Source organism: Cervus elaphus, chromosome 22 (genome assembly GCF_910594005.1).
Source record: "Cervus elaphus chromosome 22, mCerEla1.1, whole genome shotgun sequence".
NCBI classification, from domain to species: Eukaryota; Metazoa; Chordata; class Mammalia; order Artiodactyla; family Cervidae; genus Cervus; species Cervus elaphus.
In genome coordinates, this window is record NC_057836.1 from 8,222,877 (window position 1) to 8,249,498 (window position 26,622).

Genomic DNA, 26,622 nt, shown 5'->3' on the forward strand with positions numbered 1-26,622 from the left:
ATAGTTGAAAGAACTGTATGATCTTAAGCAATGCTCTTAATCTCCTTTAGTCTTAATATTTTCACCATAACATAAAGATGCAGTACCTGCGTCATTTTCTCCAGAAGGTGTCATAAGTGTGGAATGAGATCGCACACGTGAACCGCACAAGATCGCCGCTGACCTACTCAGCACCCTGGGCAGGGGGCCCATTTTTGGTTTCCCCTTATCTGACCTTTCTTCACTGTTTGACCCTATTCAGTTCTCTCTCCTTACTCTCTACTGCTCAGAGTTCTTTTGTGTAGTCTCGGTTAACCTAAGCATAAAACTGGGTTTTTGGAGGAGTCTTGGATAGTTACATCCATTGGATCGTCAAAAAAGCAAGAGAGTTCCAGAAAAACATCTACTCCTGCTTTATTGACTACGCCAAAGCCTTTGACTGTGTGGATCAAAACAGACTGTGGAAAATTCTTAAAGAGATGGGAATACCAGACCACCTTACCTGCCTCTTGAGAATTCTGTATGCAGGTCAAGAATCAACAGTTAAAATCAGACATAGAACAAAAGACTGGTCCGAAGTTGGGAAAGGAGTACATCAAGACTGTATATTGTCACCCTGCTTATTTAACTTGTGTGCAGAGTACATCATGAGAAATGCTGGTCTGGATGAAGCACAAGCTGGAATCAAGATTGCCAGGAGAAATATCAATAACCTCAGACGTCAGGTGACGTCACCTTTAGGGCAGAAAGTGAAGAGGAACTGAAGAGCCTCTTGATGAAAGTGAAAGAGGAGAGTGAAAAAGCTGGCTTAAAACTCAACATTCAGAAAACTAAGATCATGGCATCTGGTCCCATCACTTCATGGCAAATAGATGGGTAAACAATGGAAACAATGGGAGACTTTATTTTCAGTTCAGTTCAGTCGCTCAGTCGTGTCCGACTCTTTGCGACCCCATGAACCGCAGCACGCCAGTAAACTCCCGGAGTTTACTCACACTCATGTCCATCGAGTCAGTGATGCCATCCAGCCACCTCATCCTCTGTCATCCCCTTCTCCTCCTGCCCCTAATCCCTCCCAGCATCAGGGTCTTTTCCAACGAGTCAACTCTTCGCATGAGGTGGCCAAAGTATTGGAGTTTCAGCTTCAGCATCAGTCCTTCCAATGAACACCCAGGACTGATCTCCTTTAGGATGGACTGGTTGGATCTCCTTGCAGTCCAAGGGACTCTCAAGAGTCTTCTCAAACACCATAGTTCAAAAGCATCAATTTTTCGGTGCTCAGCTTTCTTCACAGTCCAATTCTCACATCCATACATGACCACTGGAAAAACCATAGCCTTGACCAGACGGACCTTTGTTGGCAAAGTAATGTCTCTGCTTTTTAATATGCTGTCTAGGTTGGTCATAACTATCCTTCCAAGGAGTAAGCGTCTTTTAATTCCATGGCTGCAGTCACCATCTGCAGTGATTTTGGAGCCCCCAAAAATAAAGTCTGACACTGTTTCCACTGTCTCCCCATCTATTTCCCATGAGGTGATGGGACCAGATGCCATAATCTTAGTTTTCTGAATGTTGAGTTTTAAGCCAGCTTTTTCACTCTCCTCTTTCACTTTCATCAAGAGACTTTTTAGTTGCTCTTCACTTTCTGCCATGAGGGTGGTGTCACCTGCATATCTGAGGTTATTGATATTTCTTCCAGCAATCTTGATTCCAGCTTGTGCTTCCTCCAGCCCAGCATTTCTCATGATGTCCTCTGCATAGAAGTTAAATAAGCAGGGTGACAATATACAGCCTTGATGTACTCTTTTTCCTATTTGGACCCAGTCTGTTGTTCCATGTCCAGTTCTAACTGTTGCTTCCTGACCTGCATACAGGTTTCTCAAGAGGCAGGTCAGGTGGTCTGGTATTCCCATCTCTTTCAGAATTTTCCACAGTTTATTGTGATCCACACAGTCAAAGGCTTTGGCATAGTCAATAAAGCAGAAATAGATGTTTTTCTGGAATTCTTTTGCTTTTTTGATGATCCAGCAGATATTGGCAATTTGATCTCTTGTTCCTCTGCCTTTCTAAAACCAGCTTGAACATCTGGAAGTTCACGGTTCATGTATTGCTGAAGCCTGGCTTGGAGAATTTTGAGCATTACCTTACTAGCATGTGAGATGAGTACAATTGTGCGGTAGTTTGAGCATTCTTTGGGATTGCCTTTCTTTGGGGTTGGAATGAAAACTGACCTTTTCCAGTCCTGTGGCCACTGCTGAGTTTTCCAGATTTTCTGGCATATTGAGTGCAGCACTTTCACAGCATCATCTTTCAGGATTTGAAATAGCTCAACTGGAATTCCATCACCTCCACTGGCTTTGTTCGTAGTGATGCTTCCTAAGGCCCACTTGACTTCACATTCCAGGATGTCTGGCTCTAGGTGAGTGATCACACCATTGTGATTATCTGGATCGTGAAGATCTTTTTTGTACAGTTTTCTATGTATTCTTGCCACCTCTTCTTAATATCTTCTGCTTCTGTTAGGTCCATACCATTTCTGTCCTTTATTGAGCCCATTTTTGCATGAAATGTTCCCTTGGTATCTCTAATTTTCTTGAAGAGATCTCTAGTCTTTCCCATTCTGTTGTTTTCCTCTGTTTCTTTGCACTGATCACTGAGGAAGGCTTTCTTATCTCTCCTGGCTATTCTTTGGAACTCTGCATTCAAATGGGAATATCTTTCCTTTTTTCCTTTGCTTTTTGCTTCTCTTCATTTCACAGCTATTTGTAAGGCCTCCTCAGACAACCATTTTGCCTTTTTGCATTTCTTTTCCATGGGGATGGTCTTGATCCCTGTCTCCTGTACAATGTCACGAACCTCCGTCCATAGTTCATCAGGCTCTCTGTTTATCAGATCTGGTCCCTTAAATCTATTTCTCACTTCCACTGTATAGTCCTAAGGGATTTGATTTAGGTCATACCTGAATGGTCTATTGGTTATCCCTACTTTCTTCAGTTTAAGTCTGAATTTGGCAATAAGGAGTTCATGATCTGAGCCACAGTCAGCTCCCGGTCTTGTTTTTGCTGACTGTATAGAGCTTCTCCATCTTTGGCTGCAAAGAATATAATCAATCTGATTTCGGTTGGGTGGCGCTAAAATCACTGCAGATGGTGACTGCAGCCATGAAGTTAAAAGACGCTTGCTCCTTGGAAGAAAAGCTATGACAAACCTAGACAGCATATTAAAAAGCAGAGAAGGTCTGTCTAGTCAATGCTATGGTTTTTCCAGTAGTCATATATGGATGTGAGAGTTGGACTATAAAGAAAGCTGAGTGCTGAAGAATTGATGCTTTTGAACAGTGGTGTTGGAAAAGACTCTTGAGAGTTCCTTGGACAGCAAGGAGATCCAGCCAGTCCATCCTAAAGGAATATTCATTGGAAGACCTGATGCTGAAGCTGAAATTCCAATACTTTGGCCACCTGATGTGCAGAGCTGACTCATTGGAAAAGACCCTGATGCTGGGAAAGATTGAAGGCAGGATGAGAAGGGGACGACCGAGGATGAGATGGTTGGATGGCATCACTGACTGGATGCACATGAGTTTGAGCAAGCTCCGGGAGTTAGCGATGGATACGGAAGCCTGGCGTGCCGCTGTCCGTGGGTCGCAAAGAGTCAGACACGACTGAGCGACTGAACTGAATCAGACTGGTTAGTTACTATTATTGGATAGTGCACGGCCTTAATAAGACGTGAAAGTGTCAGTCGCTCAGTCGTGTGCGAATCTTTGTGACCACAAAGGTTGGACTGTAGCCCACCAAATTGTCTGTTCATGGGATTTCTCAGGCATGAATACTGGAGTGGGTCGCCATTCCCTTCTCCAAAGGATCTTCCTGACCCAGTGATCAAACCTGGGTCTCCCACATTGCAGGCAGATTCTTCACCATCTGAGCCACCAGGGAAGGACTTAATAGGGAGGCTGGTTATCAAAGGTCAGAAAGTGAGCGAGGTGAGACATAGTGAAGACCAAGTCCCAGAACTTCCCTGCTGAGAACTCGGGTTGGCACTGCTGCTGGCTTGGTCTGCAGTGAGTGCCTGCAGCCATTGGCAGTGTCACCAGTAGATACTTGCCACAGTGCCATGGGCAGTTTCTGACTGTATTTTCCATCTTGTGTCATTTGCCCCAATTTTTCAGTACCCTAAATGGGAGGATCTGATTGGCTGGATGTGGGTTGTATCTGTGAGCCAGATGCCAGGGGGCTGAGACAGGGACTCTGTGTTCCTCTGCAGCTTCTGTAGTAGGAAGAGAGGCCTGCCTTCCCCTATCTAGGAATTTACCCCAAATAGGAAAGGTATTCAGATCTGGGCAACTAAACTGTAGACACCATTCTCTCTTTAACTTGCCTTCTACTTCTCTGTCCACTATTCAGTCTCTTTTTCAGTCTTCTCTTCTTCTTCCTGTCCCTTAAATGTCAAATTTTCCCAGAGATAATCCTTGACCCATTTTCTTCTCAGTTTTCACATTCTCTCTAGCAACGTCATCCCAACTCATGGCTTTAGCTCCTGCTTCTTCAGGATGTCCAAACCTGTATCTCTAGCCCCACTGTATTTCCTGAGCTTCATTTAATCTATTACTTCTTCCCACTGGACATCTAGGTGGCCACATGCACTTCAGGCTTGTACAGATTTAAAGCTGCTGTTACCAGTCCCTGTGACGACCCTTTATTCCCTACCTTGGGAGCATTGGTCTCACCAGGAAATCGGGAGTCATTCTCAGTTCCTGTTGGCCGAGATTCCTCACATCTCTTTGGCATCTTGAGTTCTGTAGGCTCTACCTTTACTTTGACTTCTCGTATCTTGTCTCACTGCCCTGGATCCAACTGTCATGGTTTCTCACTGTAGTTTCAGGGAACCTTCTTTTTGGTCTCTCTGCCTGTGATCTGGCCTGGCTCTTTAGTTTGGCCTTCATACAGCTGCCAATAAACTTTTTCTGACAGTCAATTCTAATCATTTTATTCTCCTCAGAATGCTTCAGTTTCTTATAGGGTAAAATTCAGAGTTTTATACTCAAGCTATTATATTGTTTATTTGGCCTCTGATTTGGTCATCTCCTGTCACTTCTAACTTCACAGCCTCCAGCAATGATGAACTGCTTTTAGTTTCCAGAACATTCTGTGCTCTTCTAATTTTCTGTTCCTTTGCATACAGTCTTCCCTCTGCCTCGATCATTACTCTCTCCATTTGTCAGCCTACTAACTTCTACTTTTACATCCCAACTCCAGGGCTCCCTCTTCCGAGATTCATGCTGTCTTTGATTCCAGGTGGGGTTAGTGCTTCTCCTCTTGTGCTCTCCCTCTGCTTGGGACAGACCACCTGAAATGCAGGAGACATGGTTTCAACCCCTGAGTTGGGAAGATGCCTTGGAGAAGGGAAGGGCAACCCACCCCAGTATTCTTGCTTGGAAAATCCCATGGGCAGAGGAGCCTGGTGGGCTACAGTCCATGGGGTCACAAAGAGTCGGACACGACTGAGTGACTAACACACCAGAAGGTTAATTTTCTAATGTCATTGTTCCTAGCAGATCTCAGCAGTAAGCTCCTTGAATGCAGGGGTGGCGTCTTATTTCTGTGTCCTCAGTTCCTGTCACACAGCATACCTGTCATAGTCATTTTTATTTAAGGACTAAATGAATGAAAGCACCTTGAGAAGTGAAGAGCTGTACAGATGTAACAGTATTTTTATCAGTAGCATTTTCTTGTAAGCATTAGGTCTTTCCTAACTCTGAATTTCTGTGATCTGTAGATCAGGTCTGAGGGTACAGTTCTGGTTTTGTTTCATTCTCTCTGTCTGCAGGTGGCCAGAGGTCCAGGAGCCCTCCCAGTCCCTCAGATGACTTTGCCTTCTCTGTGATCAGCCTGATCCTCTTTCCCTGAGAAGTTGATTAACATCCTTCACTTTGGTTTTCCTAGCCTTCCACCTTGATACATACTTTAATCCTAAATGATGCTTTGTGTCATGTGTGACTCCATTTCTTTACCCCACCGCCACCAGCTTGACTACTTAGCTTTAGTTGCTCTAGTTATCATAAGTTATACAGTGGCTGGAAATGTGCACAGTATTAGTATTCTAGAGCTTCTCTCAGGGACCGCAAGAATGTCTGTCCATTTGGCTGGACTGCTGCTTCTGCAGTTGCTTCTCTCCCACCCCGCAGCTCTCGTCCCAGTTTTGTGCTCCTACTAGTGGCCTTGGCAGAGCAAACAGTCTATAGTTTAATTTCACTCACACTTTATTTTTTAGAGCTTGGCTGTTGTCTCTTGATTTATTGCACTGGGAAGAATAAGTTTTTATTTATTTATTTTTTCTTGTTCCTCCCTCTGAGGGAGCCTGCGTCATTGAGAAATGTTTAACCTCGTGGCCTTGCACTGGGGCTGGAAATCTGCCTAAGGGAACTTGAACTGGTAGTGTTTTTACTCAGATTCCTTCTTATGGGGGGGTGGGGGGGATTTCAGCAGGGCCTGCCAAGACAGAAAGATGTTGGGAAATTTTTTTTAATAGCAAAGTATTTGAGGAGTTTTTCGGAGAGATGCTTAGGCATTTTAAAATCCCTCTGGGAGCAAGCTGTAGTTTCTACCAGGTAAAAATAAAAATTCAGGTTGAAAAACAGCTTTTCAGGCATGTGGTGTGTTGTTATAAGAAAACTTTGACTAGTTGGATGAGAAAGAGAAGCTAACCAGAGAGTCTGAGGAGTTTAGAAACTTTGACCTAGGGAAAGTAGTGGTAGGCCGAGGCAGATCTCTATGGACTGTGGGAAGAATTTGGCTCTTTATTAATTCTGGATTAGCCTAAGGTCGATCATCCCAGGGATTTTCTTTGGCAAGCCTCTCTTTGAAATTCTTACTGATATTGTCACTCTGTTCTATTTACAAAAGCACTTTGTTGATACAAACAAGGTATTTGCCCAGTGAGAGAGTTCAAATAGATGATCTTTTGTGCCCAAACAATGATCTTCCTATTAGGAGAAGGTGTGAACCAGCAAAGGTTTAGAATATGACTACGTCTGCTTATTTTTATCTTTGTGTCACTGATGAGGAAAAGTTATACAGTTGTTTGTCAGTATGGAATGATAAGCTGGGCAAGCCTTAGACCCTGACAAGGGAATACTGTGCAGTTAGACCATTTTTGGCAACCTTGTGACTACCTTGTAAAACTGGCAACAACTACACGGCACTTAATGTGAGTATAGGTATGCCCGGACCAGCAGGCTGTCTGTCTGTGCACTGGCTTTTCTGTTATCCTGGGTGATTGAGGGTTGATAGTGTGCATGGGCTAATGAGATCTCTTAATCAGCAAGTGTTTATTTATTACTGATTATACACACACATACACACACATATGTACATAAATATATATATATGCACGTAACACTCTGTTAGGATTCTTGAGAAGTATAAAGGAATAATTCTGAGACTCAAGAAATTTGCATTCTTGTTGGAGATACTGTGGTTATTGAGGATTATAAAATCCTAAGAAAAAAGAAGGAAATGAGGTCAGGAAAACTTCACAGTGGAGATAAGATTAGAGCTGGACCTTAGCGGAAAAATGCTGCTAGAGTAGACCAGGAGTCGGAGGCAGGAAGGTTTGAATCCCATGGTGTTCAGGCGGGAGTATCCTAAGGCAAGCTCTGGAAGCTAGACGAGGCTGGTATATAAGGAAGAATAAGGCTTTCACCTTGATCAGAATAGGAGGTACAGGAGAGCTGGAAGAGAAGATTGGGTTGAATAGGTAATAAGTAGCTGGATAATTGAAGATCCTGAATGTTAAATTGGGCAGTTTGGCCTTCAACAGATAGTGAGGAGTCATTTTAAACTCTTGAGTAATTATTTATCAGTCCACTTCTTTCAATAATTTTCTTTTGAAGTTTTTGTTGAAATTATTATAGATTCATAGGCAGTTGTAAGATATAATACAGAGAGATCCCTTGTACACAATAATTACTTTTTTTTTAAGAGCTAGATTTGTAAGCATCACTTGAAATCTAGCATAAACATGTGAAGATGTATCTGCTTTTCACCAGCATACAGGAAAAGGACACACACATGCATCGTTTCTAGTAGATGCTATATAACAAAACATGAAGCATGGAACGTGTGTCCTGGGCGCAGGGCTCTTAGAGAAGCAGTGAAGTGCTTTGCGCTGGGCTTTGGGGAAGGCTTCATGGGGCCAGCACCATGTGAGGTGCTTCTCCCAGCCCGCGGCGTACCCCAGGGCCGCGCCAGGGGACAGCGGTGAACAGAGCAGACGTGGCTCTTGTCCTCGTGCAGCCTGAAGTTTATTGGTGAGGGCAGACAAGTAGTTACAGGAACAGAGAATGGGAGTTACAATGGGAAATTCAGAGTGCCATGGGAGAGCAGAACAGAGGGATCCAAACAACTCTAGGGTATGTTGCGGGAAGGCCTCTCAGAGGGATGTTTAAGCGGTGATCTGAGGGATGTTCCAGCAGAAAGAACAATGTGAAGATCTCAAGGTGGGAAATAAAACAGCACTTTCAAGGAATTCATGGGCTTCTGTTACAGCTGTGTATAGAGATGGGTGGAATAGCACAGATTTGAGGGTGGGCTTACATCCTGGCCCTACTGCTTACTTATTGTCCTTGGACAGTTATTTAGCTGTGCCTCAGTTTCCCCATCTGAAAACAAGCATAGCAGTAATTCCTACCCCATAGATTAGGGCTCAGTGGTCTCAGACATGTGATGCCCCTGGATTAGTGCCTGACACCCAGCAAGTGCTCAGTGCCTGTTAGCTATTACTGCTGTCGCTGTGACTACAGCTATAAAACATAAAATGATAAATGGTAAGAGTAGCTCACAGATAAATGAGGGTCTTAAAAGTCATGTTAGGAGTTTGGACGTTATCCTAAGAGCAGTGGGAAGTCACTGAAGGGCTTTCAGTAGAGACATGACATCAGGTTTGCATTTTAGAAAAATTCTTCTGGTTTCAATGGAGAAGATGAATTGAAGGGGCCTAAGAAAGAACCCGCCTGCCAATGCAGGAGACAAAGGTTTGATCACTGGGTGGTGAAGATTCCCTGGAGTAGGAAATGGCAACCCACTCCAGTATTCTTGCCTAGAGATCCCATGGACAGAGGAGCCTGGCAGGTTACAGTCCTTAGGGTTGCATGGAGTTGGGCATGATGGAAGCTACTGAGCACGCACAGAAGAAAGGTGGCCAAGTAAGGGGCCGTCTCAGGGTCCAGGTGAGGGGCCGTAGTCTCGAGGAAATGGTTTGGTTGAAGAGGCCAGGTAGACCTCCCAGTTCTGGAGGTAGACCTCTCATGAAGTTTAGGTTCTATTGGTAAGAGGGAGGCCTAAAAGGGAGGTAGTGACAATGAGAAAATAAATAACACAATACTAGGAATCATAAGTGCTGTTTTGAAAAGTTGAGAAAAGGGATGGTTGATAAGAGCTTGTAACTAATTTAGAAATGGTGGTCATGGGAATTCCCTGGCAGTCCAGTGGTTAAGACTCCACACTTTCACTCCCCAGGGTGTGGGTTCAGTCCCTAATTGAGGAACTAAGATCCTACAGACTGTGGGGAGAGGTCTAAGGGAAAAAAAGAAAAGAAAAAAAAAATGGTGGTCAAGGAGGGCCTTTCTGAGAAAGTGACATTTAAGCAGAGATGTGAATGAAGTGAGGGTTTTTCTGGTGAAACACTTGCCAGGCGCAAGTGTGATCATGCTTAGCATGTTCGCTAGCAAGGACTGTAGGGGAATATTAGTGAGGAACGCATGTGCCACAAGGACAGAGATCCTGTTCATCTAGAATTGCCTTCAGCAGACCTCGCATGTACCCTCAGCAAATACTTGTTGAATGAATGGATGGGCAGATGGATAGATGGGATTTCAAATGAATGAACAAATAAATGATACATTCTCCCAAAGCCTGGAATCCAGGAAGAGGGGGAGAAAGTTGTAGGTAAGCTTCCCAACTAGTGCTTTTTTCTTATGACAGATTAAGAGAAAGGGCTCTGGAGCTAGACCTCAGATCCTGGCTTTGCCATCTGCTAGATGTATGACCTTAGGCAAGTTACTTATCCTCTCAGTGCCTCAGTTTCTTCATCCAAAAAATGGGAACAACAGTAGTACCTCCCTCACAGTGTCATTGCAGTTCCCCAGCCTCAGCACCATCGGCGTGTGGGGCTGAATCACTCTATGGGGGGATTGTGGGGGGCGTCCTGTGCTTTCTGGAGGGCTCCCCGTTTACCTGGCTGCGCACCTCCTAGATGCCAGTGGCGCCCTCCAGTTGTAACAAGCAAACGTCCTCCAGGTATTTCCATCGGTCTCCTTCTGGGCAAGGTCACCCTGAGAACCCTGGGTTTTTGTGAGGATTAAAGGAGTTGATGTGTGTAAAGCACCTAGAGCAGTGCCTGGCACGTGTGCTGTTACTAAAATTAGCATAGTGGTTTCTAGGGAAGAATGACTGTTTCTCCTAGACAGTTTAGTTTCCCATTTGATTAAGTAAATTACAGAAACTTTAAAGCACAGATGCTGATGGAGTATTTAAAAATGGATTTGTCTGTCTCCAATTAAATTTATTTATACACACTATCACTTTCTGTGGGTTGAACAACTCCTCTCATTCAGGAACCTCTGGCCCTACCTTTAGATACAAAATGTATCTCAATTGGAAGTTTCTTCAAAGTGGAGGAATGTTAACAATAGGTTCTTGCCACAGAAACTGTAATTTGGGGCCACTTTTTTATAATGTAAGAATTTGGTTTCTAAGATTAACATGCACTTCTATTTGGGTGCACAGTGGTTTTCAACAGCTGTTAATGGAAACCATCATCTATCCTAGTCAACTCACCAACCATAATAAGCATGATCAGTATTTATTGTATTTGGCTGTTGAAGAGTTGAAATAATAGTGTGTTCAAGAATGTTTTGTGGTTTTAAATTTTTTTCCAGTTTCATTGAGAAACAATTGACATATGTCATTGTGTAAATTTAAAACAAATAGCATGATGGTTTGGTTTACATATAGTCTGAGATGATTAGCAAAGTAGTTCAGCAAACATCCGTCTTCTCATATAGATACAGTGAAAAGTAAGATGAAAAGAAAAAAAAATCTCATTGTGACGAGAACTCTTAGGATTTCCTGTCTTTAACAATTCTCCTGTGTGTCACACAGCAGTGTTAACTCTGGTTATCCTGTTGCAGCCGTGGTTGCATTTTATAGTCAGTTTTTTTGTGTATCATCTGTGCTTGCTGGTAGCTAGTGCATTGGGTTAGCTTTTTGTAAATACTGTTTACCTTCTGTATATCTTAACTCTGCTTAAGCTGTGAAAGTGGTGATAAATTGGGGAGGGTGTCATTGTTTTAGAAACATGTTATAGAAAGACATCAATTGATGAATGTGGCAGTCAGAATGAGATAATTGAATAAACCTTGTAAAGTCATAAAATCAGGAACAAGACAGGGATGCTCCCACTTGGCACTTTACTCAACACAGTATTGGCAATCTTAGCCACAGTAATCAGACAAGAAAAAGAAATAAAAGGAATCTGGATTGGAAAGGAAGAACTAAAACTGTCATTGTTTGCAAATGACATGATATTATACATAGTAAATACTAAAGATGCCATCTGAAAACTATTGGAGCTCATCAATGAATTTGGTAAAGCTTTTGGATATAAAATTAATATACAGAAATTTTGTATTTGTATACAAGATATACACTAACAGTGAGCTATCAGAAAGAGAAGTGAAGGAAACAACTACTTTTACCATCACATCAGAAAGAATGAAATACCAAGGAATCAACCTACCTAAGGTGGTAAAAGACCTGTACTCAGAAAACTGTAAGACACTGTTGGAAGAAATTGAAGATGACACAGACACATAGAAACATATGCCATATTCTTGGATTGGAAGAATTAATATTGTTAAAATGACCATACTACCAATGCATAGTTTTAATGCAATCTCTATCAAATTATCAGTGGCATTTTTCACTGAACTAGAATACATAATTAAACAATTTGTATGGAAACACAAAAGACCCCAAGTAGCAAAACCGTCTTGGGAAAAAAGAACAGAGCCGGAGAAGCCACAGTCATATTCCCCGGCTTCAGACTATACTGCAAAGCTGCAGTACACCAGACAGACACATGGGTCAGTGGGACAGAATGTAAAGCCCAGAAATAACACTTGGGCTTCTGGTAGATTAGTCTGCGACAAAGGAGGCAAGCATGTACAGTGGTGCTGAGAGAACTGGATAGCTTCATGTAAAAGAGTGAAATCAGAACATTCTCTAACATCATATACAAAAGTAAACTCAGAATAGATTAAAGACCTAAATGTAAGACTGAAAACCTTAGAACTCCTAGAAGAAAACGTAGGTAGACCACTCTGACATAAATCATAGCAATATTTTTTTTGGATCTGTCTCCTAGAGCAAAGGAAATAAAAGCAAAAATAAACAGGTAGGACCTAATTAAACTTAAAAGCTTTTGCATAGCAAAGGGAACCATTGGCAAAACGAAAAGACAGCTGACTGAATGGGAGAGAATATTTGCAAATGATATGACTGATAAGAGGTTAGTATCCAAATTCTATAAAAAATTAATACAACTCAACATCAAAAAAAAAAAAAAAGTAAACAACCCAACTTTAAAATGGGCAGAAGACCTGAATAGACATTTTCCCAAAGATGCAGATGGCCAACAGGTACATGAAAAGATGCTCAGCATTGCTAATCATCAGGGAAGTGCAAATCAAAATTACAGTGAGATATCACCTCACACCAGTCAGAATGGCTGTCATCAAAAAGAACACAAATGACATGTTGATGAGGATGTGGAAAAAAGGGAATCCTTGGACACTGTTTCTGGGAACTTATCAAAATTGGTGAGTTTTTGTGTAGCCATTTCAATATTGAAGATGGCAGAAAAAAAGCAACACTTTTGGCACCTTATGCTTTATTATTTCAAGAAAGGTAAAAACACAACTGAAACACAAAAAAGAGTTTGGAGTAAAAGGTAAGGTTAAAAACAAAACTGAAAAGGTAAAAATGCAACTGAAACCAAAAAAAAAGTGTATGGAGAAGGTACATGAAGGTACTGATTGAACATGTCAAAGTGGCTTGTGAAGTTTCATGCTAGAGAGACCTCGCTGGACGATGCTTCACCATCAGTCATGTAGGCCAGTTGAAGTTGTTGATAGTGATCAAATCAAGACATTAATTGAGAACAATCAACGTTTCAACATGACCTACTCCAAATACCCAAATCAAGTTTTGAAAATCATTTGTACCCGCTTGGTTATGGTAATCATTTTGATGTTTGGGTTCCACATAAGTTAAGCGAGAAAAACCTTGACTATATTTTTGCATGCGATTTTCTACTGAAGTGTAATGAAAATGTCCTGTTTTTGAAACATATTTTGATGGGCAATGAAAAATGGATACTGCACAATACTGTGGAATGGAAGAGATCATGGAGCAAATGAAATGAACCATACCCAAAGTTGGTCTTCATCCAGAGAAAGTGCTGTCATGTACATGGTGGGACTGGAAGGGAGTCCTCTATTATGAGCTCCTTTTGGAAAAGGGGACAATTAATTCTAACAAGTACTGCTCCCAGTTAGACCAACTGAAGGCAGCATTTGATGAAAAGCATCCAGAATTAGTCAACAGAAAACCCGTAATCTTCATCGGATAATACAAGACTGTATATTTCTTTGATGACCAGGAAGAAACTGTCGCAGCTTGGCTGAGGGGTTATGATTCATCTGTCTTATTCACCAGACATTGCACCTTCAGATTTCCATTTGTTTCCGTCTTTACAAAATTCTTCTGTGGAAAAGCTTTCAGTTCCCTGAAAGACTGTAAAAGGCACCTGGAACAGTTCTTTGCTCAAACAGATAAAAAGTTTTGGGGATGTGGAATTGTGAAGTTGCCTGAAAAATAGCAGAAGGTAGTGGAACAAAGTAGTGAATATGTTGTTCAGTAAAGTTCTTGGTGAAAATGACAAATGTATCTTTTGTTTTTACTTAAAAACTGAAGGAACCTTTTGGCCAATCCAGTGCTTTAACATATTCAGACATCTCCCATATCAGAGGATATTGTATTCATTTTGTTTCTTTCTCTTTCGCTATTACAAGCATGTTGCAGTAAATGTCCTTTTTACATATGTTTTGTTTTTGTTTCTGTGGTGCCTATTTTTAGGAGTGGGACTGATGAGTTAAAGAGAATATGTATTTTTAATTCCATAAATGCAGTAGCCAAATTGTTTTTTAAAAGACTATAATGCTTCCCATTCCACTGGCCCTGTTTGAGAGTACCATTTTCCCCACCTCTCTGCTTGACATAGGTATTATAAACTCTTAAACATTTTAGACTCATCTGATGGTTATGATGTGATAGTTTGTTGTTAATTTGTGCCTGCATGCTAAGTCATTGCAGTTGTGTCCGACTCGCAACCCCATGGACTGTAGCCCCCCAGGCTCCTCTGTCTTTGGAATTCTCCAGGCAAGAATACTGAAGTGGGTTGCCATGCCCTCCTCCAGGGGATCTTTCTGACCCAGGAATCGAACCCACATCTCTTACGTCTCCTGTATTGGCAGGTGGATTCTTTACCATTGCATCATCTGGGAAACCATTGGTGTTAATTTAATCTCTCCATTCAGGAATTTGGTTAGGATTCTTAACAGGTTTGCTGAGTAAGCCACGTGAAAGCCCACCTTCTTTGGACACTGCAGCCACATCTTGAGATGCCAGTGACATGTGGACTGTGAGGGACCAGGGGATGGATACAGTAGTTTGTTAACAGTAGAAAGTTGGGCTTTTGGATTCTAAGACGTGTTAATGTGAAAACATTGCATAACACTGGAATGTGCAGGGACATATGTCTTTATGTGAGTATAAAACCTTCTTCCCCAGATCCCTGACCAGTTACCTTGCAGCAGAGATCATTTTTCTAGGGAAGTTTAGCATAGTGGTAAGCAGGTCACCTTTGAGAAGGGGCTGTATTTTATGTACCATATTTTATCAGGGAATTAATGTCATAGTGTAGTAAAATTTATATTGTGAATAATTTTCTAGCTTTATAATTAATCGTTTTGACAGTAATGATAATTACCATGTATTGACTGCCTCCCTTGTAGTAGGCGCTTTAAATAGTCATCTAACTCCAACCGCAGTCCTTCACATTAAGTAAAATTTTGCCTTGAGTTAAACTGGAACCTAGCTGGCGACTAAACTGAAACCTAGCTGGTAAGTGCTAGAGCTCAGGGTTGTACCTTCAACTTAAGAGCTCCTGACTATTAAACCATGCAGTCTCTTGATTAGATACAGTGTGAAAGAGCTTGGATAAGACTCATGAATAATTTTTTAACCTCTATTTTAACATAAATACAGACCACCACAGTCTAGACCTTAGCAATACCAGGGGCTGATTTGAGTTTGACCTTTTACCACTTGCCTTTGTCTGGGATCTGGCGGTGATGACAACATTGCTAAGGGTTCAGTAATTAGTGAGCATCTGGTTGAAAGATAGTGGGTTAGATGCTGTGGGTATTTGATAATGTTTACTGAGTATCTGTTGGATAGAGCCCTGTTTTATTTTATGGCACAATAAAATAAGATGCTAATCCTTTTCTACAAAGAGTTTAACATTCAGCTCAAGATAGACTTGGTCGTTATACTACAAAATAAGAGAAAATGTTATGCTTATCCTTATAAGAAGGTACAGCAGGTAGAGTAACCAGAGCTTTCAGAGGATAATTAGGGAAGGTTTCTTGCAATAGGTAGTTTTGAGCCAGAGTTTTAAGACAACGCACGTGAACAGTTGGCACATCTGAGTTTCCTAGAAGATCGTATACTCAAGTCAACTTCAACTTGGAATATTTCATGATTTTAAAGAGTGTCCCTTATCACATATCTTGAGATTCTAAATTGAGGATTCTGTTCAAACCCTTTGCTAGGTTCTCACTTAGTTAAATGACTGTTTTGCTATGCCTCTCCTTGTCATTTTGATTTCTTTGAATTTGTGGGAATGAAGTTTATTATAAGACCTGAATTCAGAAAATAATTTTTAGTTTTCTGTTGCTTTTCATAAAAATATAAGGTTTAGAGGTAGTTTTAATTGTTCTTTACCATTCACCTAGTTTTACTAATCAGAAAAGTTACTGTTTCCTTTTATAAGTCTGATTTTAAAAGACTTATTTCTAAATTAGTCACTCCTATGAGTAACGTTACAACGTATGTTCCTTTGTTGTTGTTGTTTAGTTGCTAAGTTGCATCTGACTCTTTGGGACCCTGTGGACTGTAGCCCACCAGGCTCCTCTGTCTGTGAGATTTCCCAGGCAAGAATACAGAAGTGGGTTGCCATTTCCTTCTCCAGGGAGTCTTTCCAACCCAGGGGTCAAACCTGAGTCTCCTTCATTGGCAGGTGGATTCTTTACCACTGAGCCACCTGGGAAGCACATGTCCCTATATACACAAACCAAAAAAGTGAAGCCCTCCTAAAAGTATTTAAGAACACTCTTTAACAAATACATTCTTTTAACAAAAACAACAGGAGAAAGTTACTGTTTTCTAAAAGGCTGATGTATTGATACATTGGCCTGACTTCTGACCAGATGTAGCATTTATCCTGAAATTATCTGAGAATTTGAGACCTAAGAAATTTGAGGAATCTAGGTTAATTTTTTTAAACTACAAAGCAAGTGGTGGTCAATTTTTAAAATTAATTTTCAATTATAGAACAATATAATATTTGTTTTCTTAAAATAACAAAGTTGTACAGGGAAGGCCCAATCCAGCTTTGAACTTTCTTAACCGTTAACATTTAAATCTATGAAATTAATTGCATGCGTCTACGTGCTAAGTCTCTTCAGTCGTGTCTGAGTCTGCAACCCTGTGAGCTGTATCCCGCCAGGCTCCTCTGTCCATGGGATTCTCTAGGCAAGAATACTGGAGTCGGTTGCCATTTCCTTCTCTAGGGGATCTTCCAGACCCAGGGACTTAACCTGCATCTCTTTTGTCTCCTGCATTGGCAGGCGGGTTCTTTATTAATTAGTTAGTTCAGTTGCTCAGTTAGTTCCAACTCTTTGTGACCCCATGGACTGCAGCACGGCAGGCTTCCCTGTCCATCACCAACTACCAGAGCTTGCTCAAACTCATGTCCATTCAGTTGGTGATGACATCCAGTTATCTCATCCTCTGTTGTCCCCTTCTCCTCCTGCCTTCAATCTTTCCCAGCATCAGGGTCTTTTCCAAGAAGTCAGTTCTTTCCATCATGTGGCCAATGTATTGGAGTTTCAGCTTTAGCATCAGTCCTTCCAATGAATATTCAGGACTGATTTCCTTTAGGATGGACTGGTTGGATCTCCTTGTAGTCCAAGGGACTCTCAAGAGTCTTCCCCAACACCACAGTTCAAAAGCGTCAGTTCTTTGGTGCTCAGCTTTCTTTATAGTCCAACTCTCACATCCATACATGACCACTGGAAAAACCATAGCCTTGACTAGATGGACCTTTGTTGGCAAAGTAATGTCTCTGCTTTTTAATATGCTGTCTAGGATGGTCATAGCTTTTCTTCCAAGGAGCGAGGGTCTTAATTTCGTGGCTGCAGCCACCATCTGCAGTGATTTTGGAGCTCAAGAAAATAGTCTGTCACTGTTTCCATTGTTTCCCCATCTATTTGCCATTGATCTTCATTTTTTGAATGTTGAGTTATAAGCCAGCTTTTCAGTCTCCTGTCACTTTCATCAAGAGGCTCTTTAGTTCCTCTTCACTTTCTGCCATAAGTGTGGTATCATCTGCATATCTGAGGTTATTGATATTTCTCCTGGCAATCTTGATTCCAGCTTGTGCTTCATCCAGCCCGGCATCTCGCGTGATGTACTCTGCATATAAGTTAAATAAGCAGGGTGGCAATATACAACCTTGACGTACTCCTTTCCTGATTTGGAAACAGTCTGTTGTTCCACATCTGGTTCTAACTGTTGCTTCTTGACCTGCATACAGATTTCTCAGGAGGCAGATAAAGTGGTCTGGTATTCCCATCTCTTTCAGAATTTTCCACAGTTTGTTGTGATCCACACAGTCAAAGGCTTTGGTGTAATCAATAAAGTAGAAGTAGATGTTTTTCTGGAATTTACTTGCTTTTTCTGTGATCCAACAAGATATTGGCAATTTGATCTCTGGTTCCTCTGCCTTTTCTAAATCCAGCTTGAACACCTGGAAATTCTTGGTTTAGGTACTGTTGAAGCCTGACTTGGAGAATTTTGAACATTACTTTGCTAGCGTGTGAGATGAGTGCGATTGTGTGGTACTTTGAGCATTCTTTGGCATTGTCCTTCTTTGGGATTGAAATGACAGCTGACCTTTTCCAGTCCTGTGGCCATGGCTGAGTTTTCCAAATTTGCTGGTATATTGAGTGCAGCACTTTAACAGCATCATCATTTAGGATTTGAAATAGCTCAACTGGAATTCCATCACTTTATTAATTGTTCTCATCTAAATTTAACTGAATCTTTTCAGTGGGTCTCTGCAACCTTAGTTTCTTTCTTTTTAAATATCCTAGGCAGTGTTGATACTTTCTTTGCAGTACAGTCTTGATAAAAATTTTTGGGGGGAGTTATTGGATAATATCAGTCTCAGGTTAAGATGTTTGATGGACTCTAGTCTTTTTAAAATTATGAAGCATTCCAAATTGGAATTGACTGTCTAAGTATAAGGAGTTCAATAAACTCACTATCTTAGGGTTTTTCCTGGTGATCCACTGGCTTAGACTCCAAGCTCACAATGCAGAGGTCATGAATTAGACCCCTCGTCAGGGGACTAAGACCCTGCATGCTACAGGGGATGGCCAAAAAAAAAGGGCTAAAGCTTCTTCCAGCTAGCAGATTACAGACACCATGTAGTTCAGTGGCTGCCCTGTGCGTGCTGTCCTCAGATTGGATCTCATGTGTGTCTGTATGGACTAGAGAATTGATGTCTGTGACACACAACATGTAACCCTGGTGAGTGCATGGCCACTGAGCACCCTGAGCTCCAGGGAAGATGTCTGGATTGTGGGAGAATTAACGTGCAGTATACTCTTGCTTCAGTGGAGGAAAGGGAAGGGAGATAACTTTGCGCTGGAGGAGTCCTAGCAGCTTTTGACTTTGAAAAATATGAAGAATCAAAGACCTATGATAAGAATCAGAGACAATGAAGTAATGAGAAAGAGCCAGCAGAAATGTAGTTTGACTTCGGCTAATAGATTTTCCCTGGAACTGTGCACTGATACCTTGGTTGCCAGTTTGTAATGTGGGCAGCTTGTCTGGCTGGTGGCATCTGGGCTGCTGAGGAAGAGCAGATGGTGGTACGCGATGGGCTAGCGCAGGCGGTAACGGGGAAGCAGAGACTCTTGGATTCATTGGCTCAGCACCCCACTACCTAAAGGGAAGAACCCTTTGTGGTTTCTTTAAGCTCGTCTTGCTGATACACAGCGCAGCCTGGAGACCTCGAAGCAGAACGGAGCACGGCGGGGGTGTCAGCGGTCCAGAAGCTTCTCTAGCTGCTGGCTTCCCTGCTGATGACAGGAGGGAGACTGGAGGAACTAGCTGCAGAAGGGGTGTCCTCTGTAGCATGAGCTGGGCAGAAAGACCCCGGGGTTCCCAGAAGGGTGACAGTTACCTCCAGAGGACTGTCTGTATGAAGAAGACTCTAAACCACTAAAGAGAGAGAGAGACATAAAAGTGTGGTACTCTTTCTGTTTATAAATGTAGACTTTTACTTCAGTTTAAAAAAAAAATGTAAACTGTACTTGAAATTCTTCTGTTTGGGCTGAAGTATCTCTGCCTGGTTTCACTGCAGAGGGCAATTTAAGGAGGAAGGTTTAAATAAAATCCTTTTGGCCTTTACAGTCTGGGGTCCGAGGGAAGACAGTTTCTTTTTGTGTTGTACAAAGTCATTTGTAAAAACTAAACATTTTAAAAAGATGGTTAAAACATTTTTGAGTATGTGATTGTAGGAAGGTTGTAGCCTCGTATTTTTTCCCCCGAGAAGCATATTAATCGGTGTGTCTCTTTCTCCTCAAGGCGTCATTGCTCAAAGGCACATCGAGTTAGAAAACTCTTCGGTCTTGGCCTTTGTGTTTCAGAAAGCGGTGCTTGCCAGACCCGGTCAGCCTGCTCCCCAGTGGTGTGCTGACTGCTTATCCGTGTTCTTCGGCTGTCTCCGGTCTTTGCATGACTCAGTGTTAGTCAGAGTCCGAACGAAGGCATCCCAGGGGAGATTGTGACTGGCTCCCTTTTTTGGGTGATAGCTTTTATTTAATTTACTTGGTCATGTAATGTAGGCAGATATTAACAGTTTGAGAAATCCTAAAGGAATGTCAATTCCAAGCACAACATCTTTATAAGAAAGCAGTTGTGAATTCACTAAAATGTGAATTTAGTTAAACAGATCCTTTTTATACCTTGTTCTCCCTATTTTCTGCTCAGAGTAATTTTTTCTGTTTAATGGGAGATCACGGGCTGCCCTAAAACTGGAAGACTGAAGTTAAACGACAGTGATTTACCTGTGGCATACTGATTGTTGATTGTCTCACTAAATTCACCCTAAAACCATATGAATTTGGTGATGTTACCCCCATTTTCAGGAGGGATGAAAGCTCAGAGACGTTAAGTGACTTACTCAAAGCCAGACTGGTGGCGGGCGGTAAAAGCCGGAGTTTGAACAGATCTGTCCGGTTCCAAGTGCAAAGCTCTCAGCCTCCTGTCACCCTGCCGCTATCATGCTTCAGACGGTAGAGACTCTCAGTAGATCTCGGACAGAAGAAAAAGCAGTCTGGTTCTCTGGCCTGCTTTGCTGGTTCATTTGCTTACTCTCTCTGTCTCCCCTGCTTCCGCAGCACCTAGCATGTGCATAACGGACTCTCAATAAATATTTACTGAAAGAACAAGTGTGTACAATTAACCATGGAAAATGGAAGTGAACGGACATTTTTGTAAAGCTTTTGCAACTATATGCTGTATTTGTAAATGTAGTAAAGTATATCTTAGACTAATATTTATCAGGTTTATTCATGGCACATATAGATATTTGAATAAGAATAAAACATTTACAGTTCTATATGATTTCTGGAGATTATCAACAGCCTGACTTCTCATTTCCCTCCTCCTAACCAGCCTCCCCACTGCTAGTCTTGATTCTCTTTATTTCACACTGCTGTCAGATTGCCCTTTCCTTCTCTCTCTCCTCCATTGCCCAATAAATTATTGTCACACCTTTGCTTTTGTACATTCCTCTCTCTTTGATTGCAATTCCTTTCCCCATCTTTTTGGTTTGACTTTAAAAGAAAAATATTCAGGTCTTGGCTTGCGTGTCTTCTCTGACTCCTTCCAACCTTATTAGTTCCCCTCTTTATGTTCCTGTCAGAGCACTTGTCAAGCTGATGATTGTATAATTGGGTACACGTCTGTCTGTTTCTTTGAACAGCCTGCATTGTAAGCTCCATGAGGGGAGTGAATAGAATGTTTTTATGTCTGTGTCATGGTACCTGCTTCATGGTAGGCAGACAGTAAATATGGAATGAAAAATAAATAAATGGTGTAGCTTGCACAGTTCCACCATACATCTTATAGAACCATTCCATTTTAGAGATGGAACCTGTCAGCTCTAGCCCCTCGCATTTAGAGATGAGGATGACGCCCTGCAGTCCTACAACTAAGTAATTACTAATTAGCTGCACAGCTAAAAAACAGAGCTCCCGAGTTATAGCCCAGTGTCCTTTCTTTCATTTTTTTTTAAAGGATTTTTTTTGCTTATTATAAAGGCAGTGGTTATTTAATGTAGAAAATTTAGAAGATACAGATAAACAAAAGGGAAAAGAAGAAAATAGAAACATCCTACTCGCACCACCATCCAGGCATGTTTATCTGTGTGTTCTGTGACTGTGTGATGACAGCAGCTTGCGTTTACTGAATCTCATGTTTAAAACAGGCACTGTCATAAGTGCTTTGTAGGTATTACATCATTTATGATAGCACCCCTGTGGGATGAATACTGTTACCCCATTTTCCAGATGAGGAAATGAAGGTATAGAGATGTTATCTCAAGGTCATACAGCTGGTAAGTGGTAGAGAGAGACAAGATTTAAACCCAGGCAGTCTAGCTCTAGAGCTTATGTTCTTAACTCTTATATTCTTAACTACGATTCCGTTCTGCCTATATGCATATTATTTCATAATCTGCTCTAAAAAAAAATTGAGATCAGTATACATACAGTAACGGTCATCCTTTCTAGGAGTACGGTTTAGTACATCTTGGTAAAAGGCAAGCAACAACCACAACCAAGAGATAGACTATTTCCATCAAAAAGTTCCGTTGTGCCTCTTTGTACTCCCAACTTCTGGCAACCCCTGATCTTATTTCTGCCCTTATAGTTTTGCCTTTTCTTGAATTTCATATAAATGTGTGATCATTTAATATGTTGCCCTTTGTGTTTGTCTTCTTTCACTTAGCATAGTGCTTTTCAGGCTCATATATACTGTTGTCTATGCTAGTAGTTCAGGGATTTTTTTTAAATCACTGAATAATATTTCATTGTATGGATATACCACAGTTTTTATTTTGTTCACAAGTTAAAGGACATTTCGATTGTTTTCCCTCTAGTTTTTGGCAATAAAATAAAACTGCTCTAAATATTCACGTACAGCTCTTTATGTGGTCATGTGTTTTCATTTCCCTTTGTTTAAATACTCAGGAATGAGATTCCTGGGTTGTATAAGTTTTAACTTTCCAAAGTGGCATTATCATTTGCATTCTACCCAGTGTCTGAAAGTCCCAGTTGCTCCCCATCCTTGCCAGCAAATTATTTCATCAGTAGTAGTTGTATTCTGATGCGGGCTACAGTCCATGGGGTCGCAAAGAGTCAGACACGATTGAGCAACTTAACACTTTGACTTTTTCATTAGCCAAATAATTCTCTTTGTGTAGTCCTGTTGGAAAAAGGTGTTGCTTAAATTAAGGATTTCTGATATTTTTTCTTTTTCATTTCCCATTTTCTTTCCTTTCCATTTTACAAATGTTTATTGATCATCCTTGCCATGCAAGGGGGTGGACACGGATGAGTGAGTCTACTCAGAGCCCTCCGGTTGGTCCCTGGAGTGGGGGCTCTGCATGTGTTGGTGATGCAGTTGATTATTAAACGTTGCTGTGTGTGGAGGCTTTTGCTTCTGTGTCTCTACCCTTTATGCCTTACACAGCTTTCAAGTGCTTATGAACCTTGTGAGGACAGGAATATGGTGCCACATCGGGCACCAGCTGTGCCGCCAGCCTTTCACCACCACCTGCTTCAGGTGGAAATGCCAGGGAGTATCATGGTGGCAGCTGCTGCTGTAATGAGCTGGGTAGGTTTTTCAGCTCACTCTGTTAGTGTAGTTGCCCCAGTTGCCTCCTCAGTGACTTGCATGATGGGACTGTGACATCTAAGGAGTAAAATCAAGTGGTGAGAAAAGTTGAGGCCGACGAGGTTAGAGTGTGGATCTCGGATTCGGGGCTGCCACTGTTGTCGCAAAGCACAGTCTCTGACCTCAGTCAGCTTCTTAAGAGCCTTTATATTCTTTCTAAATGAACCAGTCAAGTATGTCTTGAGCTATATCTTTTTTTAGAGATCTTATCAGCAAAATACTTTGCTAAGAAATGTGTCTCTTCACTCATTCATTGATTCATTGGGCACCTTTACCACTGTTTGTGGTTCCCTTCTTAGTGTTGTGATATGGCTTGTTTCAAAGTAAATTCTTTCTGAGTTTTTCTCTTAGTATCTTCCCCTCCTCCCAACTTGATATCTTTCATCTATAAACATTTTAAAAGCAAATGTCAAGTGAAATAAAATAGTATTATAGCTCCTTGTTCCACTTTGGTGCCGACTTTGCACAAGAAAGGAGGGAGGCGGAGGAGAGAAGAGAGAACTCGGTCATGTGATGCTGCTTGTCTGGCAGAAGCCTTTTGGTTCTGAGCAGAGAAACCAACTGTTTACTATTTTGGGTGAATGAGGTTGGTTGGTTGCTACGAGCTTTTTCTCTCAGGGAACCCTCCTGTCTTCCAGCTCTACACGTCGAAATCATCCCAGTGCTGCTTTTTGGCATTTGGGCAGAGGAGGGAGGTGTCTGTGTCGAGGCCCAGTGCTGACAGGAAGAAATGTTTTCCAGGAGACTTACTGATTCTGACCTTCTGCTGTCACTGCCTTTAATGCCACACTCCCTAAGTAAACTTGGGATCTGGCTGTTCTTGCAGCCCCGAGGGCTGCAGAAATGAAGTACCCACTTTAACTAAAAGAGCCATGCTAATCAGATCTACTGCACATAATAAATGGCCTCTTTAAAGAGCGAGGGCAGGAGGATGAGTTTGTTGCAACACTGGCCTTTGGAGTCTCACCTCTCCCCTAGCGTGCTGGAGGAGAGGGCCGGGATTTATCAGCCCACCTGCAGGATCCTGCCGCTCCCATGGATTGTCCTGAAGCCGGGGAAGGACAGCCGCTCAGCCATGTGCCTGGCCCCTTATCACAGTTTACGGGAAGGTTGGCATATTTGTCCCTTGGGGATTTGCATGTTTTTTTTTTTTTGTCTTCTCCTCTGTTTACTGCTTTTTTTTTTTTTTTATCCCCTCCCTGTTTCTCTGTAGCCATCCACGCTTTGACTTTGGATGGTTTTTATTGACGCTTATTGAGCACTTAGCAGATAGATTGAGCAGGGACCTGTAGGGTGTATTTCATGACTTGATGGGACAGTGTTTAGGATGTTTCACTTTATTACTCCTTTCCTTCCACCTGTGCAGAGCTCATGTATCAAATTGAGATTATGGAAGAAGGAAGAAAAGTCTTTTCTTTAGTAAGGTGGGATTCTTCCCATGTGTGTAGATCAAACACAGTGTTTTTATTAGTAAAACATACACTGGCCATGAGTACTATACTAATCAATAGGAGCTGTTGATGATGACTTCAGTTTCTTCTGTTAAGTGCTGAAAGCAGATAGATAACCTCTAAGAGCTTGTAACACTAAAACACCATAATTTAAAATAAAATAACATTTGAAAGGCTTTTTATTTATATTGCATGTTAGTTTTGTTTAGGGTGAACAGTTTGAACTAGGCTTACAGTCTTTTTAGTAATTGCAGAATTAGAATCATATCCAAGTCTATGGAAGATAGCAGGAAACTATTTATAAGGGAACACCCATAAGGAGTTTTCCTTGAGACCATCTCTTAGAGTTCTGGGGAAAAAAAAAAATACTGAAACTGCTGAAAAAAAAATCTTTCAGAGGGTTTCTGGGTTATGAAAAAAAGGAGGATACAGACTTGATCTGATTTCTGTCAAATGTGGATGGAAAATAATTATTAACATACACCCTGTCCTAGCTTGGAAACCTTCTGTTATCCATTATCAGAACTTAAATACTATCTCTAGTATTGGTCACATAAATTCTGCTTCTCTAAAAACTTGGATATATCTTTTGAACTTTTGAGATCTCTTTGGGACTTTACTAACATTTGACAGGAAGACTTGAGCATGTGGCATCACAATGAATGAGTTCATTGAAGAGGACATGAGTGTTTATTGGTGCCCAGTTTGCAAAGAGAATACTTTAAAAAATTGGTTGAGAGGCAGTTGATTTTTCTTTGAATATCTAGATGTGTTCTGGACTCATGTCAAGGGAACACCATGGCAACATTAGTGGGAAGACAGAGGCAGAGGCAGTGTGACTCAGGACTGAAGGCTTTGTACGGCTCTGTTGACTTTTTATATTCCAGGGGACTGTGGTGTTTTAGATTCCCAGTCTGATCATTAAGAATATCTTTAAATGCAGGAGTATGTAGGAAATAGAAATACAGAGTTCTCTTCATAAGTAGAGTCAGAATGGTAGTTTTAGACAACTGTCCTAAGCAATTGACTGTATGTTTTTCTGGCTAGAAACCACGTTTAGAACCTTGTATTTAGAATTCTGTATGTCTTCCTGATCTCGAGTAGACTCATATTTTACTTTCTACAAATATATATAAACATTGTTTTTTTTAATATTATCATTTTATAAACTGCAGAAAAGAAATAGGCTGTGCATTAGATAGAAAAGATGCTTGATGTTACTTCTTTTGAGGTGAAGCAGGTGTCTGAAGAGTAAAGATCTTCTCTTAAATACTCAAACTCAGTGGAAATAGCTTCCTACTCTTGTGCTTTATTATTATAGATAAATCTTCGATAATATTTTTTCTTCTTTCATAGTTTCTTAATTGTCTTTTCTTTTTCCTAATAAAAAAGTAGATTCTAAAAGCTGGCACATGTTTTTAGAGATAATTGTTTATAGAAGGCCATGTGTAACACTTTTCTCATTGCTTTGCTGACAGTTGGAAATGCCTAGAAGGATAGAGACCAACCTTTTTTATTTACCTTTTATGTCGTTAGGACCTGTGGTTTTCTCTATTAACAGACTTGGGCAAGGATCAGATCTGCATTTTGGGGGAGGAGTGAGCTTGAAGGGTTGATCAGCCTTGAAAGATTGATGCTTTGTAGTTTAATACAACCTTCTGTTGCAGTGCTGCCCGGTACTATTGCTGTTCTGTCCTCTGCGGTAACCACCAGACACACATAGCTATGGAGACTTGAAATGTGGTTGGAGTGACTCA

General features: G+C 41.3%; 1 protein-coding gene across 3 annotated transcripts in view; it reads left to right on the plus strand.

The window, feature by feature from the left end:
- Positions 1-26,622, plus strand: part of MRTFA (myocardin related transcription factor A) — a 103,241-nt gene that overhangs the window by 17,437 nt on the left and 59,182 nt on the right. For 2 of the 3 annotated variants that reach the window (XM_043881643.1, XM_043881644.1), the window contains exon 1: positions 23,962-24,523. The exons of the other annotated variant lie outside the window; for it this stretch is intronic. In XM_043881643.1, coding sequence (XP_043737578.1) covers positions 24,316-24,523 — 208 coding nt within the window. In that variant the 5' untranslated portion in view covers positions 23,962-24,315. Of the gene's footprint in view, positions 1-23,961; positions 24,524-26,622 lie in introns of those variants that run through there. 3 annotated transcript variants of the gene reach the window in all.